The sequence below is a fragment of the Mustela nivalis genome (assembly GCF_964662115.1).
Source record: "Mustela nivalis genome assembly, chromosome: 11".
Classification (NCBI taxonomy): Eukaryota; Metazoa; Chordata; class Mammalia; order Carnivora; family Mustelidae; genus Mustela; species Mustela nivalis.
In genome coordinates, this window is record NC_139030.1 from 101,966,244 (window position 1) to 101,987,979 (window position 21,736).

The 21,736-nt window shown below is 35.4% G+C and overlaps 1 protein-coding gene across 4 annotated transcripts in view; it reads right to left on the reverse strand.

The window, feature by feature from the left end:
- SGO2 (shugoshin 2) overlaps positions 1–21,736 on the reverse strand; it is a 40,635-nt gene that overhangs the window by 3,996 nt on the left and 14,903 nt on the right. For all 4 annotated transcript variants that reach the window (XM_082689472.1, XM_082689470.1, XM_082689471.1 and 1 more), the window contains 4 exons: positions 20,332–20,417; positions 10,784–10,914; positions 6,528–9,701; positions 3,987–4,137 (listed from right to left, as the gene is read on the reverse strand). In XM_082689472.1, coding sequence (XP_082545598.1) covers positions 3,987–4,137; positions 6,528–9,701; positions 10,784–10,914; positions 20,332–20,417 — 3,542 coding nt within the window. The remainder of the gene's footprint in view (positions 1–3,986; positions 4,138–6,527; positions 9,702–10,783; positions 10,915–20,331; positions 20,418–21,736) is intronic.

Consider the following 21,736-nt stretch of genomic DNA (forward strand, 5'->3'; position numbering starts at 1 on the left):
TAACTCTTTGATAAGTTTAAAATTAGTTTAAAATAAGAAAGTTTAACTTGCAACTAAAAAAAAAAAGGACAACTCAATTGAAAAAAGGGGAAAAGATCTCAATAGACTTTTCTTTTTTCTTTTAAATTTTTTTTAAAGTAGGCTGCTTGCCAGCATGAAGCCCAGTGTAGGACTTGAACTCACAACCCTGAGATCATGACCTGAGTTGAGATCAAGAGAATTATTATATGATCTCACTCATTTGTGGAATTTAAGAAACAAAACAGAGGATCATAGGGGAAGGGAGGGAAAAATAAAACGAGATGAAATCAGAAAGGGAGACAAACCATAAGAGACCTTTAATCACAGGAAACAAACTGAGGGTTGCTGGAGGGGTGGGGGGATGGTGTGACTGGGTGATGGACACGAGGAGCACAAGTGATGTAATGAGCACTGGGTATATAAGACTGATGAATCACCGAACGCTACCTCCGAAATTAAACCCAAATAAAAAAAACAAGTGGAGGAAAAAAGAGCAAGGAAACAACTTTTCTATGATTACAACTTCAGATGTGCTTCATCTTAAATTGTGCTTGACACTCAATCCACAGCACTTGGAATAATTGCATGTTTAATTTTTCCCTCTGCCAAAAATGATATTGAGGTACTGTGGCCTTTTATATAACCCAATAATTTTCTGTAATGTGAATAATTTCACTCTCTAGTTTATTTGTGTTCAGTGTAGATATTTGAGAATTCATGTTAATTATTAAATTTAATAATATAAACAGCTAATCCATGTGGTGCATGCTACAGCTCTAGAGAAAAAAAAAGAATGGGACACCTAACTGACTGAACCACCCAGGTGACCCTGAGTAGACTTTTCTTTGACGAAGATAAAGAAGTGGCCAAAAGGGACATAAAAACACACTCAGTATCATCAGTCAACAGAGAAACACATATACAAATCAAAACCTTAATACGATACGACTTTATGCCCACTACTATGGTTAGAATCATCAAAAAGCCAAATGACAAAAGTGCATTGGCAAGGAAGTGGGAGAAATCAGAACCCCCATACATCATTGGTGGTGATATAAAATGGTAAGGCAGCTTCGGAAAACAGTCTAGCAGTTCCTCAAATGATTAAACAGTTACTACATGACTCAGGAATTCCACAAGTAGGCATATATCCAAGAGAAAGAAAACATATGGAGACACATATTTCAAGACTTCCAAATGATATTTATAGCAGCATTATTCATAATAACCAAAAGATGGAAACAACCAAATGTCTGTCAACAAGTGGATAAACAAAACGTGGTATTAGCTATATGACAGAATATTATTCGGTCCTAAAAAAAAATGAAATACTGACAAATACTAGGACATAGTATGACAAGGGATTATCCCAGAAACATGCTAAGCGCAAGAAGCGAGTCACAAAGACCACATATTACACGTTTCCAGTCACATGAAAAATCCAGAACAGGGAGACCTACTGAGATACGAGGTAGGTGAATGGTTGCCTAGGGCTGGGGGTAAAGAAATGTTCTAAAATTTATTGTGATGATGGATCTATGAATATACTAAAAAAAACACTGACTTGTACACTTTAAATGATGAAATGTATGGTATGTGAAATTATAGCTCTACTAAATTGGTTTTTTTTTTTAAAACTGCTTGATTCTTTTTTTCTTTTACCCTCCCTTGTATTGCTACAATGTATTGGTTATTGGTTTTTTGGGTTTTTTTAAAAGATTTTATTTATTTATTTGACAGAGAGAGAGAGAGAGAGAGATCACAAGTAGGCAGAGAGGCAGGCAGAGAGAGGGGGAAGCAGGCTCACTGCTGAGCAGAGAGCCAGATGTGAGGCTTGATCCCGGGACCCTGAGATCATGACCTGAGCCAAAGGCAGAGGCTTAACCCTCTGAGCCACCCCGGCGCCCCTGGTTTTTTTTTTAAGACTTTATTTTTTTAGAGCAGTTTCAGGTTTATAATAATATTGAGAGGAAGGTAGAGATTTCCCATATGCCCATATGCCCTGGGCACAGCTGTCCCCACTGTTAACATTACTCATAAACATTGTATATACCTTATCAATGACAAATCTGCACTAACATATCATAATGTTAGTTGAAACCTACAGTCTATCTTAGGGTTCCCTTTTGGTGTTATACATATTAAGGGTTTGGACAAACATATAATGATATCTATCATTAGAGTATCATACAGAGTTTTCAGTGCCCTAAAAATCCTCTGTGCTCCACCTGTTCATCTGTTTCCCCACCCCCCATCCCTGACAACCACTGATCTTTTTTTTACTGTCTTCATAGCTTTGCATCTTCAAGAATGTCATATAGTGGGAATTATACAGTAAGTAGCCTTCTCAGATTGACTTCTTTCACTTAGTAAAATGCATTTATGGCTCTTCCTTGTCTTTTTATGGCTTGATACCTCATTTCTTTTTAGCACTGGGTAATATTCCACTGTCTAGATATACCATAGCTTATTCTTCCATTTACCTACTGAAGGACATCTTGATTGCTTCCTAGTTTTGGCAATGTGAACAAAGCTGCCATAAATATCCATGTGCAGATTTTTACCCCTTTGAGTAAATACCAAGGAGTGTGATCGCAGGATCATACAGAAAGAGTATACATTACCTTTTCTAAGAAACCACCAAGCTGTCTTGCAGAACAGCTGTACCCTTTGCCTCTCCCACCAGCAGTGAACGAGAGCTTTTGTTCCACACCTGTTACTGTTTCAAAATACCCGTGAGAACCATCGATGCCTTTCATTTTATAAAAGAAGCAAACACAGAAACATTGCAAAGGATGAGAAAATTGAAGGATAGTTTTCTCTTTTTGAAAATATGATCCCGAATGTGATTGGGTTCTGCAAAATAGGCTACTTTATTTATCCTTTTAAAAAAGTGAGATTTTCCACAAAACACATGTAAAAGGCGTTTGGATGTTTTTTGAGATAATGAAGGGAATTTGAATAGGGATTGGCTGTTAGATGACAGTAAGAAATTGCTGCTAATTCCTATAGATAATTGCTGTGATCGTTGTTATCTAGTTTGTTAAAAGTTCCTTTTTTAAAAGACATATATACAGAAGTGTTTTGGGGATTAAATGACCTAGTTTTAGGAATTTGCTTTAAAAATACTACAACAAAAAAGGATAGATGAAATAAATAAGGCAAAATACTGATAACAATTAAAGCTGAAGAATGGTGGATAAGTACAGGGAGTACTAGCTTCCCTTTGTTGGGATATGTTTTATATATTTATTAAAAGATTTAGTTAGTTAGTTATTTGACATAGAGATGGAGAGAGCAGGGTAGGCATAGAGAGAAGCAAGCTCCTCACTAAGCAGGGATCCCAGGACCTGGGATCATGACCTGAGCTGAAGGTAGATGCTTAACCCAACTGAGCCACCCACGTGCCCCTATTTAGAAACAGAGCGAGAGAGCAAGAGCGAGAGCAAGACAACATGTGCACAAATGAGGGTGGGTAGGGCAGAGAGGGAGAGAGCGAATCTCAAGCAGAGTCCCTGTCGAGCACGGAGCCCAAGTCAGAGCTTGATCTCATGACCCTGAGATCGTGACCTGAGTCAAAATCAAGAGGTGGGCGCTTAACTGTCACAGCCACCCACATGCCCTATGTTTGAAATTTTAAAAAATGAAAGAAAAAGACTATTATTCTATAAGGCTAAAGAATAAATAAGCTACTTGGAATTCCTCTAGGGAATAAGGTAGAACACAAATGAAAATAACAGACATGGAAATAGTGATTTGCAAATCATAAGCAACAGGTTGTTTTTTTTTTTTTTACAAAGTCTATTCAAAGAATAGAAGAAGACATTTCTTTGACTCTTACCCATATCATACTGTGATTATTATATCAAAATATATTGATATTTAAAAGTGTTTAAATACTAATTCAGACAGGAATTTCTTTTAAAATCACACTGAGATGGACTGAATATCACTGATATACTTACCTTTTGAGATTTGGCTCCTTTAAATCAAGAGGAGTACACCTTCTTTTTCGGCTTGGTAATTCTAAGGACGGATTTTCTGACTTATTTTCAGCTTTAGCAGTGTTATTTGAAAGAAAACTGGTATTTGTCAAGTCCTGTAGTGTTCTAATACCTGCAAAGAATAATTTTCACAAATATTTATATATAAGAAAAGGGACTTCCTCATATGGAAATTGATATGGGATATTTAGTGGTTTGCAAATTACTGGTGACAAATTTTTAAACTTAGCAATAATCAAGTTATAATTTTAAATATTACACTGATAGCACTGAAATTATTTGTGAATCAGTTTTTTTCCCAGCAATAAAGGGAAAATAGACTTAAAATTTGAAACAAACTACCAAAGTAGACCATAACATTTTTATTCTGAAATCACATATAGGCTGCTAAAAATTCTCCACAGGTCAACTACTCACAGAATCATACAAATTACTACACATTCATTCAACATTTGTATCAATTGCTTACTCCATGAAAAGTACCACGAAGAACACAGATATGCAAGATGGCTCACCAGTCTTCTATCATGAACGGTCAATCTAGATTTTTGTACTTCCTTTGTTTTTGTGCTCCTTTTACCTGGAATAGCCTTACCCATCAAAATGCTAGCATTCTCCAACTTGAAAAGATATCTGTACCCTCATGTTCATAGAAGAATTATGGATAACAGCCAAGACATAAAAACAACCGAAGTGTCCGTTGATGGATGAATGGATAAAGTTGTGGAGGGTGCATGCATGTATGTTAATATTATTTGTGAATTACTCAGCTATAAAAAAATGAGGAAATCCTATGAACTGAGATAACATATATGGACCTTGAAGGAAATTATGCTAAGTGAAATAAGTCACGCACAGAAAAACAGATAGTGTAGGATCTCACAACAGGAATAAAAAAAAAAATCAAAACCCAAAACCAAAAACCCAAACCCAGCAAGAGATCAGACCTGTGGTTACCCAGAGGCGGCGCAGGGTGGACCGAGGGGGAAGAGAGGAAGGTAGTCAGAAGGTGTAACTTCCAGTTATAAGACAAATAAGTACTAAGGATACAAGGTACGGCCTGATGACTATAGCCAACACTGCTGTGCGGTAGGTAAGAGGGGAGAGGGGGCGCCTGGGTGGCTCAGCTGGTTGGGCATCCGACTCTTGATTTTGGCTCAGGCTGTGATCTCAGGATTGTGAAATCAGGCTCCGCATTGGGCTCTGCACTGGGCATGGAGCCTGCTTGATTCCCTCTCCCTCTGCTCCTCAATCCCACCCACCCTCTCCAAAAAGAAAAAAAAGAAAGTTAAGAGAGTAAGCCCTAAGAGTTCTAATCACAGGGAGAAAACTTTTCTTTTTTTCTTCTTTCTTTCTGTTTACTGTATCCATTTGACATGATGGATGGGAGCTGAACCCACCGTGGTAACCATTTCACAGAACATGTAAAACCAACCATCATGCTGCGTGCCTTAGAGTTACACAGCAATGTCAATTATTTCTCAGTAAAATGGGAAAACATTTCTAGTATTCTATATACATATATATTCAATTGTTAGTCTCCCAGTAGAAAATTTTGATTGATATGGGAATGTCCAATGTCACAAAATTTCTAATAATGAAGGACCATCCTTAGGATCCAATGTTTAAAGGGGAAAAAAAAGGGATAACTAATTTTATATATAGCGTGACTTCAGGTATAGACTTTTAAATTCCAGAGTCAACTCTGTATGCACATGCCAGAATGCTGACTGCAGTTCTTCTGGGTAACTGTTTTTCCTCCTATTTTTTTGATTTTCTACTTTCAATTTTCTGCAAGGAGTTCTTTTAATAACTGGTGGAAGACATAAAGTAAACATTAAAGATAGGGGCGCCTGGGTGGCTCAGTCTTTCAGCATCTGCCTTCGGCTCAGGTCATGATCCCAGGGTCTTGGGATCGAGGCCCGCATCGGGCTCCCTGCTCGGCAGGAAGCCTGCTTCTCCCTCTCCCATTCCCTCTGCTTGTGTTCCCTCTCTCTCTGTGTCAAAAAAATAAATAAAATCTTTAAAAAAAAAAAAAAGATAAAAAATCCTACCTATCCTTTACAGCCTAAAATGCCACCCATTTCATGATGTCTTTGCAGGTTCCTCTTCTCCAAATCACTCCCCATAATCTGTTAGTACACATGTGCTTTTACATTTTACATACATCACTGTATTTCTTGTAATTTTTAGACACATGTATTCTGAGGAAAGGATTTGGTATTACTTATTTTTTAATCCTCTAAAATACCAAATCAGACAACTTTGTGGTAAAGGCCAAATCTGTTTTTTAGGTTATAAATATCCAAGACACTACTCTGTTATCTTCCAGAAATATTAAACTTTCTTTAAATTGCTTTATATTGTTTCTACAGTTCAGGCTACACAGTTAAATACTGTCCTTAGCTCCACAAAAATATCAATTACAACAGAAAATACTTAACTGGTTAAGTGAAAAAGGACAGTACTTTCAAAACTTGGTCACTTCAGCTAATGACTTACCTATTTCTGATTTTTGTGTTCTCTGGTTGAATTTCATCCCTTTCATCTTCTCATGTTCATCAGCACTTACGTGAAAGCTCGGTGAGCTCTCCAGGGCAAAATTTTCTTTTATCATCAGATTTTTACTAGGAGAAATACTCAGAAGTACTGAATCCTTATGCATACTCTTAAAGGATGATTCTTGTATGTTAGGTGAATATACCTGAGATAAAGATTTAAATGCCCCTTTGTAAAAGTCTGGCTTCATTTTGACAAGTCTCTCATTTTCTGAATTTTTTTCCTCCACAGCTTGTCCAGATTGAACTGATATTTCTTGGTCAGTGTCAGGTATCACCTGCGTTACCTTATGGCTATCTGAAGAAGGATAGATGGTCTTCCTTTTCTTTGATTTACATGCTGTTTTGCTTACTTTTCTGCTCTTGCACTCTCCTTCTTTTGCCACTTCCACAAAAGGGGTATCTCTTTTTTCATTCAGAGTTGTAGAGCTTTCCTTCTGATTCTCCTGCAGGACTATGTGCCGCCCAGGATCAGAATCTGCTTCATTAGTAACATATTTTAAACCTGATTCTAGGAAGACAGACGTGTATAAAGAATCTGGTAACTCCGAAATAGATTTGTTTTTACCTTTTGCGAAAATCTTTGCCTTGCCTGATGATTCTTTCCCATGCTTTTTAACTAGTTTATAAGGATTTGAAATTTGATCATAATTTTCCTTTTCAGTACTATCAATTTCCATAGAGTATTCACTGATGACACCTTGACATTCAAGTCTTTGTTTAGATACATTTACTTGAAAAGCAAGATCTTTTGTATAGCTTTCTTGATCATGCACATCTTTATCATCACCCCCATGTATGTGGTACTTTTCAGAAATTATTTCTGTCTTCCGATTTATTTTCTGCTTAAGTTTCTTATTTATTTTTGATTCATTTTGCTGAGCAGGTTGTGTCTCAGTCACTGGCTTTTTCAAAGCCAACACATTCTGTGTCTCATAATCATTTCCATTATTGTGGGTGGAAAGATAAGCTGTTTGTAATTCACTTGTGACCTCTAAGTTTTCTTTACTTGTTTGGGTTAGGGAAAAGAAGTTACTTTCTTCTGGGTCATATACACCTTTTTTTTTAAACTCATTTACTTGGTTCATTTCCACAATTATTTCTGTCTTCCGACTTACCTTCTGCCTGGGCCTCTTATTAATTTTTGATTTATTTTGCTTTGTAGGTGGCATATCAGTTACATGTTTTTTCACTCCTAAAATGTTTTGAATCTCATCATGACATAAGTTCCTAACACCTCTGATGGAAGCATCAGCTATCTGAAACTCACTTGAGTCTTCTAGGTTTTCAGGGATGATTTCTTTTTCCTTTGGGGTTAGAGAAAGTAAGTTATCTTTTTCTGGGTCTTGTACGCCTTTGTTATCATTCTCATATACTTGGTTGATTTTAGAAATGATCTCTGTCTTCCGACACACCTTTTGCCTAAGCTTCTTATCTATTTTTGATTCATTCTGACAAGCCAGTTGCATATTTTGGATATGCTTTTCTACTCCCAGAACCTTTTGAGTCTCATAATCATATAGGCTTCCACTGTCTTTGGAAGAAAGGGCAAATGTTTGGAATTCACCTGGGCCTTTTATATTTTCAGGGATCATTACTTTATCCTTCTGGGCTAGGAAGAAAGAACTACCCTTTTCTGGGAAATACATATACTTGTCATTATCTAAATGATTCACTTCAGAAATTATTTCTGTCTTCCGATTTATTTTCTGCCTAAGATTCTTAAGAACTTTTGATTCATTTTGCTGAATAGGGTACACATCAGTGATCTGCTTTTGCAAATCCAACACATTTTGGATCTCACAATCACACAGGTCTCCATCATCAATGCTGGAAAGAGCAGGTTTTTGAAACTTATCTGACACTTTAAGGTTTCCAGAGATGGTTTCTTGATCCTCCTGGGTTTGGAAGGAAAAGTCACATTTTCCTGGGCCATGCACATCTTTAGCAATATTCTCATATACTTTGCTTGTTTCAGAAATTACTTCTGTCTTCCGATTTACTTTCTGTCTAAGCTTCTCATTTATTTTTGATTCATTTTGCTGGGCAGACTGGATGTCAGTGACATGCTTTTTCAAATCCGACATATTCTGGGCCTCATAATCACATAAGCTTCCATTATCTCTGGTAGAAAGATCAGCTGTTTGAAATTCACTTGTGACTTCTAGGTTCTCAGAAGTGGTTTCTTTATTCTTTTGGTTTGAGAATAACTTAGGAATCACAAACGTCTGTCTAGAAGCTTTACTTTTACGATAAGGTAAAGAACTCTGACCCACATCAATTTTATTCTCCTGCAGGAATTTATCTGAACTTTGGGAGAAAGAATATGCTTCCTCTTGTTCATTTGTTACATGTATTCTTTTCTTTCTCTTATTACACTGTATACTTTGTCTGTCGTCCTGATCAAAGCCATTATGAAGGGTTACTTTCTTCAGTATGTTCAAATGAGTCAATTGCTCAGTATCGAAAATGAAATTTGGATCTTCTGAATCCCCTGCGCCATTCAAGACAACTGATCTTTTTTCTGGCCCATTTTCAACCTTTTCCTCAATATTGATACCTGAACTATTTTTAAATTGTCTCTTTGATCTTTCTCTCTTTTTGTCAGAGCTTGAATCTTTCACTTTTCTGAATGTTTTGATTCCACATTCATTTGATTTTTTATTGCTTTTATTTCTAGTCCCTGTTGAAACTGTAATAATTTTGCTTCCTTCACTAGCAGTTAAATCCATGTCAGCATCATACACAGTTTTCTGCAACGGAAAGTCATCACTGCCCTGAAATGGAGGCCTGGCCTCTGCAGCAGGTTCACTTGTAGACTCAGAGGAGTCAGGAAGGCACTGCATGTTTCCTTGCATTTTAATATTCTTTGCATTGGTATGATCATTTATTTCATTATTCCAATTTAATTCTGGACTTGAAATGTGTTGTTGATCTAAGTCTGTCCCATGAGAACTGTCAACAGAAGGATTAGTTGATTCCTGAGATGACAGACGTTTTTTCCTTTCCGTCACGTTACTGAGAGATAGCTCCTCCTTTCTGTGACTGACTAACTGGGCATTTTCCATCTCACTCATTGGAGAACTCATGGAATTTTGATCTGAGTGGAAATGACTTTCTATAAAATAAAGGGAAAGAAAATTCAGAAATAAGCAATGACAAGGAATTTTTTATTTAAACAAATAAGATTAAAACAATCAAGCTGTTTCACAGAAAGGATTCTGACAATGTGTACTCTGTTCAGATACTTAGAATCTACACTGATAAAAATAAAGTAGAATGATCACAATATTCATAAGTCACATTTTACATTTGTATCTGTGGAAAATACATACTGAGAATTTACTCTGTTTTGGTCCCAACAGCAAGTACAGCTGACAATAGAGCCATTAATATATCTTTCTAAAGTGGGAGGAGGCCAGCAAATGAACCCAAATAACAGTGATGACTCTGATAAGGATTATTAGTGAAAGGCTTTGATAGTAAACTATCAAAAGCTTATATAAATTATATATACACACATACATTTTTATAAAGGAAAAACAATTCTAAGCTCTAAATGAAATACACTTACAGTTCCATAATCCAATTTGCAAATCTATGGTAAACACACCAGCCAGACTCTCCTGAAGGATTATTATTTTAGAAATAACCATGTAAATAAAACATAAGTGTTATAATTTTCTCTGGCTCAACCATTAAACAGGCTCAAGTTTTTGCTTTGGCTCTGGTCTTGAAAAAGTCACAAAATCCATTTAGGCCCCTAGTTTTTTTGTTTATGAAAAGGAAAAAGGATGAAACTAAATAAATATATGGTATCTTCCAATTTGTAAGCTAATAAGATACCAAGAAAAGCTCTTCAGGCTGACTCCTTTCTAAAACCTGCTCACAGAATAACAGCGTTAGACTGTTATTTGTCAGCACGTTTACTTAAAAATTAAATTTTTTACCAGCAGTTTTAAATAGTGGAATTTAGCAGATCTATAACAGAAGAGATCTAATTTATTAAGTGTTTATACACCATGGGCCTCAAGAAGAAGTCTAATGAATGTGACTTTTTCACACTGATATTCAATATTAATTTTAAAAATTTCACCCTAGGGAAGCATATCAACAATAGAAAAAGTACACCTGAATCATCTAAACCACACATATCATAATTATTTTCTTTAAGAAATAACAATTTGAAATTATACTGACTTGATAAAGGCTGTCTTGTTGATACCAAAGAGGGAACATCAGGTGGTATCTTTGCAAGAATACTGTCATCATGTTGCATTTTCTCTTTATCATCATCATCATCATCATCATCATTTGAAGTTAATGGAACTCTAAGGGCAAGTGGAAATGAATAAGGAATTTTATATTTTATAAAAATTATTTAGAAAACTACATGGATAGTTCTTTTTATATTCCATTTATTTAAGATCCAACTACAAACCCACTCTGGTATCTTTTCATATTCAATTAAGACAATTATAGGTAGGAAAGAGATAGTTTCTGATAGCATAGGACCTGAAATAAAACAGGAATGCTTCTTACCCCATAGCCCCAGTAGCCTCAAAAAATCCTAATAAGCCTGATTGGCCTGTTAGGATAATAGTACTAATGAAATGAATAAACTTCAAACATACTTACAAATACTCATATATAATACTTAGAGCTTTCTTACAATTAGTTCTGTGGAATATCCAAAACTCTTTCTCTAGTTTCAAACAAGTATAATTGTATGTAAAGTTACATGTGAATTCAAGTTTGCTGTTTCCAAAAGGCATCCAAGGAAACTAAAGCCGTATTCCTAGAGGAGGTAAATCTACTCTAATCTAAAAGTAGGGAGAGGGGTAGATATAGAAATCCATAGAAATAATTACATAAACTGACCTCGAATTCAAAGAATGAGGGTTAATATTCCTGAATGTTAAAGATTATGCCATGAAGGCCAAACATATCTCAGATATTTAAAAATTATTGATAATCATAATAATAAATATTGAAAAATATTTGTTCAAATTTTAAAGGCAACTATTAGTAGCATAGCCATTGGGAGGAAATTTCTCTGCCACTTGAAACAAATTAACAAAAATAAACAGGAGAGAGGTTTTGTTTCTGGCAATGGACAAATAGCCATTTTTGAATCAACCCTATCAAACATAATGACAAATTCTGGATAAAATATTTTTTTAAATTACCTGAAGTAACTGAAGAGTAAACAAAAAGCAAGCAGATAATAAAGAGGGGGGTACTTTAAAAAAGATGAATTTACAACCTCAGCCATGCCACATTTTTAAAAAGTTAGAAATCATATTCTTGTTGATTCAAGGTAAGGATTACGGACAATTAAAACAGCTGCAGGGGGCGCCTGGTGGCTCAGTGGGTTAAAGCCTCTGCCTTCGGCTCAGGTCACGATCCCAGGGTCCTAGGATCGAGCCCCGCATCCGGCTCTCTGCTCAGCATGGAGGTTGCCCCCCTTCCTCTCTCTTTCTGCCTGCCACTCTGCCTACTTGTGATCTCTGTCTGTCAAATAAATAAATAAAATCTTAAAACAAACAAACAAAAACAGCTGCAGAAGTGTGTTTGATGAAGGAAATAACAGGAGAGGTAGAGAGGCGAACCCCAAATTTTGTGTGTAAACTCCCCCACTGCTCCCCCAATCTCTGGCTGACCCATAGACCACATATATGGGAGGAAGATTCCAACCAGCCCAGCTAAGGATAAAAAACCCAAAATGAGATTTCATATGTTGCCCCTTACAGGGAAATAAAAAGCTTGAGTTCAGACAAGGCAACTGCCTACTAAGATAAAAACATCAGGGGTGCCTGCGTGGCTCAGGTCATGATCTCAGGGTACTGGGATCAAACTCTGCATAGGGATCCCTGCTCAGCAGGGAGTCTGCTTCTCCCTTTCTCTCTGCTCCTTTCTCTGCTTGTGTGCTCTCTTTCTCACTCTCTGCGTCAAATCAATAAATAAAATCTTAAATTAAAAAAATAATAATAAAATAAAAATCTTTAAATAAATAAATAACAAATTAGATAATTAAATTAAATTAACAAATTAAATAAAAACACTAAACTTGGAGGAACACACCTGAATTCAGACTTTCTACAACATACACTCACAATAAATCCAGGAAACAATCCAATATTATTCAAAATATAAAGCGATAGGAAAAAGTGTTCAAACTCTAGAGAAAAAGATAACCAAAAGAGAATGTTCCGGATATAAAATGCTCAGGAAAATATGCTCAATATGAAGATATTGAGCATGAAAGTACTCTCACTATCTTTAATCATCAGGGAAATCCAAATCAAAACCACAATGAAACACCACTTCATACCAACGAGATGGCTATAATCAAAAGGGTAGATAGTAACAAGTGTTGGTGAGGATGCAAAGAAACTGGGACCCTAACACTTTGCTGATGGAAGTATAAAACAATGCAACAGCTTTGGAAAACAATTTGGTGGTTCCTCCCAAAGTTAAACATACAGTTCTATGACTCAGCAACTCTACTTGTAGGCATAAACTGAAAACTATGTCCACCCAAAAGCTTGTACACGAATGTTCACAGCACCATTACTCATAATAGCCAGAAGTAAAATAGCACAAATGTTAATTAACCAATGAATGGATAAGCAAAATATGGTAAAGGCAAATGAGAAAATTATCCAGTCATATAAAGGAATGAAGTGCTAATACATGCTACAAAATGGATGACACTTGAAAATGTTATGCTAAGTGAAGGAAACCATACACAAAAGGCCACATATTGGGCGCCTGGGTGGCTCAGTGGGTTGAGCCGCTGCCTTCGGCTCAGGTCATGATCTCGGGGTCCTGGGATCGAGTCCCGCATCGGGCTCTCTGCTCAGCAGGGAGCCTGCTTCCCTCTCTCTCTCTCTCTGCCTGCCTCTCAGTCTACTTGTGATTTCTCTCTGTCAAATAAATAAATAAAATCTTTACAAAAAAAAAAAAAAAAAGGCCACATATTGTGTGATTCCATTCATACAGAATGTCCAAAATAGGGAAACTCACAGAGACGGAGAACAGATTAGTGACTGCCAAGGGATGGAGAAGAAGAGAATGGGAAGTGACTGCAAATGAACATAGGCTTTCTTTCTGAAGTGATGGAAATGTTCTGGAATTAGTGGTGAGGACTGTAAAATTTTATGATCATATTAAAATCCACTGTACACTTTAAAAAGATGCACTTCATGTTATGACAAATTTTGTTATGTGAATTATACCTCAAATTTAAAAAATAAGTGGAAGGAAATAAAGAGCAGACACCAATGAAAGATGAAATGGAACAGAAACTGACAATACTACAGCTATCTTGATAAATTAAAAAAAAAAAAAGGAAATACAAATTACCACTATCGGGGATGAGAGAAAGAACCTCACTACCGATGAGACAGGCATAAGAATAATAAGGGCATATTAACTTTATATACCAATAAACATGACTGCAAGAAATGGATGATTTTCTGGAAAAACAAATATTTTCTAAATTGACTGAAAAGAAAGAGAAAATCTAAAAAGCCCTGTATTTATTTAAGAAATCAAATTAATAATTAAAAACTCAGGTCCACATTTTTTTCTTGTTAATTCTTTCAAACACATAAGAAAGAAATACCAGTTATACAAACTCTTTGAAAAAATACATCAAGGGGGAATACTTCTTCTCTTGTTCTACAAAGCCAGCACAACTCCTTTGAAAACTCAAAGAGGGGGTGGGTGCTTGGGTGGCTTAGTCAATTGGGCGTCTGCCTTTAGCTAAGGTCATTTCCTGGGGGGTCCTGGGATGGAGTCCCATGTTGGGCTCCCTGCTCAGCTGGGAGTCTGCTTATCCCTCTGCCCCTCTCACCCACTCGTGCACGCACACACACATACACACACACTCTCTCTCTCTCTCTGTGTCTCACAAAAATAAAACAAAAAAAAAAAAAAAAAAAAAAAACCCCAACTCATCAAAGATATAGTAAGATTATAGACTTATCCCTTATAAACACAGATAAAAAATTTAAAGTTATCATCACATCCACTAGTATATAATAAGAATAATACACCACAACCAAGTGGAATTTATCTGAGAGATATAAATTTGGTTTAACACAAATTGAAGTCACCACATTACCAAACAGGTGACGTATATTTCAGTTTTTAAGAATAAAGGAAATAGAGGTGCCTGGGCGGCTCCGTGGGTTAAGCCTCTGCCTTCGGCTCAGGTCATGATCCCAGGGGCCTGGGATGGAGTCCTGCATCAGGCTCTCTGCTCACCGGGGAGCCTGCTGCCCCCTCTCTCTTTGCCTGCCTCTCGGTCTACTTGTGATCTCTCTTTCTCTCTGTCAAATAAATAAAATCTTTAAAAAAAAAGAATAAAAGAAATAATAAAGAGCAGACACCAGTGAAATATGAAATAGAAGAAAAACAGAAAAAACATCGAAGAAACCAGATATAGAAGGGAAAAGTCATGATTCTCTCCCCAGATACAGAAGAAAAATTTTATAAAATTCAATACAAATTCATTATAAAAACACTGAGCAAATCAGAATAAGAAATGAATGTCTCTTCAACTTGCAAAAAAAGGTGCTAACTTCTTCAAAAGAAAAGACATAAGTTACAGACAATAAAATAATATCTTTAAATTGCTGAAAAGTAATTCCCAACATCAAATTTTATAATTGCAAACATACTCTTCATAATGAAGATGAAATAAGTACGTTCCCAGAAAAACAAAAGATGAATGAATGCACCGCCAGGACCTGCACTGAAAGAAATGATGACGAATTTCTTTCAGCAGAAGGAAAATTATTTTAAAAAGGAATATCAAAATGAAGGAAGCTTACTTATGAATTCTACTTCAATAAAACAGGTGAAAACAACTGTGAATGGTAATGTAATTAAAAAATGCAGGAAGTGGGGCACCTGGGGGGGTTCAGTCAGATAAGCATCTGCCTTCTGCTCAGTCATCATCCTGGAGTCCTGGGATGGAGCCCGGCATTGTGTTGGGCTCCTTGCTCAGCAGAGACTCTGCTTCTCCCTCTGACTGTCCCCCTTCTTGTGCTCTCTCTCTCACTCTCTTTCAAATAAATAAAATCTTTATAAAAAAAAATGCAGGAAGCAATATGAAAAAATAGAAAAGTTAAATATGTAGGTAATTTAAATGAACCTTGACCACACAAAATAATCAAAGTAGTACATTGTGGGATTAAAATATATGTATGTATGGTATTAAAGAGTTAAAAAAATCTAAGGATGAATGTTGCTATCACCGGAGTAGGAAGAGTAGAAGAAAACAAGTTAACAGATAAAAACATTAAATAATGGTAAGTATTTTATTTAGAGAATAAAGAATATAAAACAAGTTGCTCAAATAGAAAATAGCTAGATGGCAGATATAAATCCAATTATATTGTCAATAATATTAAATGCAAATATACTAAATATTGTAATTAAAAGAGATATTACAATGAATTCTTTTTTTTTAAAAAAGAACTTATATGCATTTTAAATATAACAGTTTGAAAGTAAAATTACAGAAAAAGATAAAGCAGGGAAATGTTATATCAGACAAGCAGACTTTAAGGTAAGAATCGTTTCTAGAAATAATTCATACTGATAAACAAGTCATCAGGAAAACAAATCAATCCTAAACTTAAATGCAGCAACTAACAACTTAAAAATACGTAACACAAAAACAGACAAAACTAAGAGGAGAAATAGATGAATCCATAATCAGTATGGGAGACCTTAATGCATTTCTCTCAGGAGCTGATAGAACAGACAAAAGAAGCAAGAAGATATGGAAGTTCTGAACAATATAATCAATAAACTTGACAAAACTGACATATATAAAGTACTGCATCTAGCAACCACAAAATATACCTTTTTTTATGTGCACCCAAAATATTTACCAAATTAGACCAAGTTGTGTCCTTATGCAAGTGTTAATATATTTCAAAAGACTAAAATCATTTGATCTATGTTTTGTAACTATAATGGAAATCAGCTAGAAATCAAAAACAAAAAGTAATTAGAGAAAAAGTACCCAGTTGATCAGAAATTTAATATGCTTGTTAATGATCCATGGGTTAAAGGACATATCAGAATAGAGAATAAAAAATATTCTTGAAGTTTATGATAAAAAGGCTATGACATATCAAAAATTGTGGGGTGCAGCTAAAGTAGTACTTACATAAAAGCCTTAAATGCATATTTTTTAAAAGAAAGTCTGAAAATTAATAATCTAAACTAGCTCAAGAAACAAAAACAGTAATAATAAAAGTTTTCAATTGATATGAAAGAATAAAAATAAATTAAAAAAAGAAAAAGCAAAACAGTAAGAAGAAAAGAAATAATAAGGAGCAGACTAAATGCAACAGGAAATAAATATACTAAAAAGAAAGACCAACATAGCTCAAAAGACAATTCATTTAGCAAAGATAAACAAAATTGATAAATCCTTAGGGTAAAACTAATCAAGAAAAAATTTATAAAACACAAATAGTCAATATTAAGAAAGAAATAGAGAACATTACTACATACCCTACAAACATTAAACATGTAACTAGAGCTAGTATGAACAACTATATGCCAATAATTTGGTATTTTAGATAAAATGGACAAACTTTATGAAAAATTAACGAAGTTGTCATAAGAAAAAATAGAAATCTGAATATTCCTGTATCTATTAAAATAAGATGTTATCAAAACCTTTCCACAAGAAAACTGGAGGTTCCAGATAACTTCTCCCAAACATTAAAAGGGAAAAAAAAATTACATAAATACTTAGAGAAAACAAAAAAATTAGTGCACTATCAATTCACTTACCATAACCAGCATAATATAAATACCAGAACTTGAAAAATTATTACAAAAAAGAAATATAAAGCATCTTTATTATTAGCATACAAGGAAAAATCCTTTGAAAAATTAGCCAAGTAAAATTTAGTGATATATCGAAAGGATGTATCATCAGGAACAGTTCATTGCAGAAATGTAATGGTGATTTAACATTCAAATATCAATCCTTAAAATTCATTACATTAATAGAAAAAAATACTAAAATTACATTAATAGAAAAAAAGAAAATAGTAATATATTTTTGATAATGACATTAAAAAGCCATTCATGAGAATCAGGAGTGCAAAGGAACTTTTTATCTGTTAAGGAGAATCTATAAGCATGGGGCACCTGGGTGGCTCAGTGGGTTAAAGCCTCTGCCTTCAGCTCAGGTCATGATCCCAGAGTCCTGGAATCAAGCCCCATATCGGGCTCTCTGCTTGGCGGGGAGCCTGCTTCTTCCTCTCTCTCTCTCTATCTGCCTGCCTCTCTGCCTAATTGTGATCTCTGTCAAATAAATAAATAAAATCTTAAAAAAAAAAACAAAACCCGAAAGCAAACATATTAAATAATGGGAACATAGTAAGAGTGTCCACCATTAGTACTTTTATTAATTATTGAACAAAAAGTCACTGCAACAAGATAAGAAAAAAATGAAAGGCCTACAAACTGAAGGGGAGAAGGACAAACTGTCCCTATTGTAAATAATAAAATTATACTCATAGAAAATGAAAAAAAAAAAAACCCTACAATTAACTATTAAAATTAATAGCAAGGTCACTGGAAACAAGGTCAATATTGAAAAATTAGCTGTTATTTCTATATACTAGCATCAAGAAGGAAATGAAATTCTAAAACAATAAGATTCAGAATACCACTAAATATCTAATAAGTAGAAAAAATCTAAGATGTGGAGTAACTATTCAAGAAATTACAAAACTGAGAAAAATACATAATATCTAAATAAATGATGATATACCAGGTTCACAGATAGAACACTCAATTTTATTTAGTGTCTATTTTCCCCAAACTGAATTACATGTAATCCTAATCAAAATTCCAAAAGAAAGAGAGAGAGTGTGTGTGTGTGCGTTTAAGTGCATGTGTGTATAAACTGGCAAGTTGAGTATAAAATTCACTTGGAAATGCAAAGGGGCCAAAAGAGTCAAGATAATATTCTAGAATAAAGACATGAATAAATACAATGGAGGCCCACACTATCAAATCTTGACTCATGATAAAGCTAGTAATTAAGATGGTGTAGTACTGGGCGCCTGGGTGGCTCAGTGGGTTAAGCCGCTGCCTTCGGCTCGGGTCATGATCTCAGGGTCCTGGGATCGAGGCCCGCATCGGGCTCTCTGCTCGGCAGGGAGCCTGCTTCCTCCTCTCTCTCTGCCTGCCTCTCTGCCTGCTTGTGATCTCTCTCTGTCAAATAAATAAATAAATAAATAAATAAATAAATAAATAAATAAAAATGATGGTGTAGTACTGACAAAACAACTTATGTACTAGGACAGTGAGTTCAGAAACAGATCCATATACACATCCAGTCATACAAAGTCAACAGGATTTTCATATGAAACAAATTATGAAACTTCCCTTACAACATACCTCAAATTCTAGGTAGACTGAAGATCTAAATGTAAAAGGGAAAATGCTAAAGCTTGCTATGGACTGATCCATATATATTTGTCACGGTATAATTAAGCTTTTAAAAGAAAATGTAAGAGAATGCCTCATGGCATTCCAACTGGTGAAGATTTTCTAAAAGGCCACAGAAAGTAGTAACCATGGGGGGCAGATAAGCAGATATACAGATATATACATTAGATTTTTATAAAAAACTTCTGTTCATCTAAAGATGCCATTGAGACTGACGAGGCAAGTCAAAGAGTAAAAGATAATGCACAAAGAATTTATATATAATGTATAGGAAGAACTGCAAATCTATAAAAAAAAAAGACAACCTAATAAAAAGAAAATAAACACATAGAAACAGGTGCCTAACTTCATTAATTATCACAGAAATTAAATTTAAAACCCCCACATAAGGGGCGCCTGGGTGGCTCAGTGGGTTAAAGCCTCTGCCTTCGGCTCAGGTCATGATCCCAGGGTCCTGGGATCGAGCCCCGCATCGGGCTCTTTGCTCAGCGGGGAGCCTGCTTCCTCCCCTCTCTCTCTGCCTGCCTCTCTGCCTACTTGTGGTCTCTGTCAAATAAAATAAATAAAAAAATCTTAAAAACAAAACAAAACAATAAAACCCTCACATAATACCCTTCAGTATGGCTAAACTGAAAAAGACAGACAATAACAAGTGTTGCTGGAGATAGAGAAGAGCAGGAATTCTTGTATCTCGCAGTACGCAAGATAATGAAGATAGAAATAGTCATCAGATTTACCCAGCAAATGACATGATGCCAGTGGGGACCTAGGGGACTAGGAAAGAACCACAAAGCAGCAGGATACTAGAGATGTTCGTGGCTACTCAGTTGATGGGCTGGTCTTCTTGCAGCCCTGGAGATACGACCTATAGCAGGAAACTACAGACCATCTCATTCCTACATTACTTGGCAACTACACGTTGATGAAACCCAAACCCTGTGTAACACACACAAACACTGAATGTGCTATGTAAAAATCTGAACACTCTGAACCAACATAATTCAAACCCACGAAACTGAAGGTTCACCTTTGCCTCTTTCTTCTGTAGAGTCTGTGGGAAGCTGAATATTAGTTTAGCTCTATTAGGTTATACCTTCAATTTCTTTTACTGGTACAATGTTAACAAGTATTTCGTTATTTATTTTTAAATGTTTTTCTAGGTTTCGAGAAAGAAAAGAAATAAAAACTAGTCAAAGTCTTATCTAGCTAGAAGTGTGCAAGTATTTAACCAAGTTTGAAGCAATTACCTCGCAAATGGAAGACGCATCAATGTGCATTGTTTACTGAGCCGTTTCTTCTTGCTGGTTGACAGTAGAAAGGGACTCTGATGAAACTATTTTTGAAAAGGAAAAAGAAAATGAAAAGGAAAAATAATTTCTAATCTCATTAAATGTTGTTATTAAAGCACCAAATTATATAAGTATACCAATAGTAATACAACAATTCTGGCATTAGTCTTCAATAGTAGAAAGAGAATAGTGTGCTAAGGTTAAAACATAGTTCATCCTTTATCATGCCCCCCAAAATAATCATTACTAATATTTTGGTATATAAACTCCCAAACTGTTCATTTCTGCATATGAATAAATACATGTCATGTATACCTTACATGTGATATCTCTACATAAATATACAATATGCTCATATCTACATATGTATTATATAATATATTATTGCATTTTATAATCTATATTTTTTAATGAACTTTTAAAATTAACAGTCGGGGATTTTAATGCATCTTTTAAGTTTTCACTTATCTGTATTTTCTAAATTTTCTTGTAACATTTTTTGAACCTGTTTTAATTATTTAATAAAGACCATAAAATCACACAATCCACAACCATGTCTTCCTATTACAGTGATAACCTATAATAGAAACAAGAGTATGGCCAAATTGACAACCTAATTTTATTTTATTTTTTTTTATTTTTAATTTTTTTAAAATTTCTTTTCAGCGTAACAGTATTCATTGTTTTTGCACCACACCCAGTGCTCCATGCAATCCATGCCCTCCCTAATACCCACCACCTGGTTCCCCCAACCTCCCACCCACGGCCCCTTCAAACCCCTCAGATTGTTTTTCAGAGTCTATAGTCTCTCATGGTTCACATCCCCTTCCAATTTCCCTCAACTCCCTTCTCCTCTCCATCTCCCCATGTCCTCCATGCTATTTGTTATGCTCCACAAATAAGTGAAACCATATGATAATTGACTCTCTCTGGACAAGCTAATTTTAAATTCACATGGAAATGCAAAGGACGCAGAATACTTAAAACAACTTTGAAAAAGAACAAAGTTGGAGGGCTATGATAATTGAGATAGTATAGTATTAGCCTACAGAAAGACAAACAGATCAATGAAATACAAAAGTGTCCAGAAACAGACCCACACATTGGGTTAATTCTTTTTCTTTTTTATTTATTTGACAGAGTGAAAGACATCAAGAGGAGGAACACAAGCAGGGGCGAGTGGGAAAAGCAGGCTCCCCACCGAACAGGAAGCCCAATGCTGGGCTCAATCCCAGGATCCTGGGATCATGATGTGAGCAGAAGGCAGATGCTTAAGGACTGAGCCACTCAGGTGCCCTGGGGTCAATTAACTTTTGACAAAGGTGCAAAGGCCAAATGCAGAGCCTAGACTTCCACATTCACC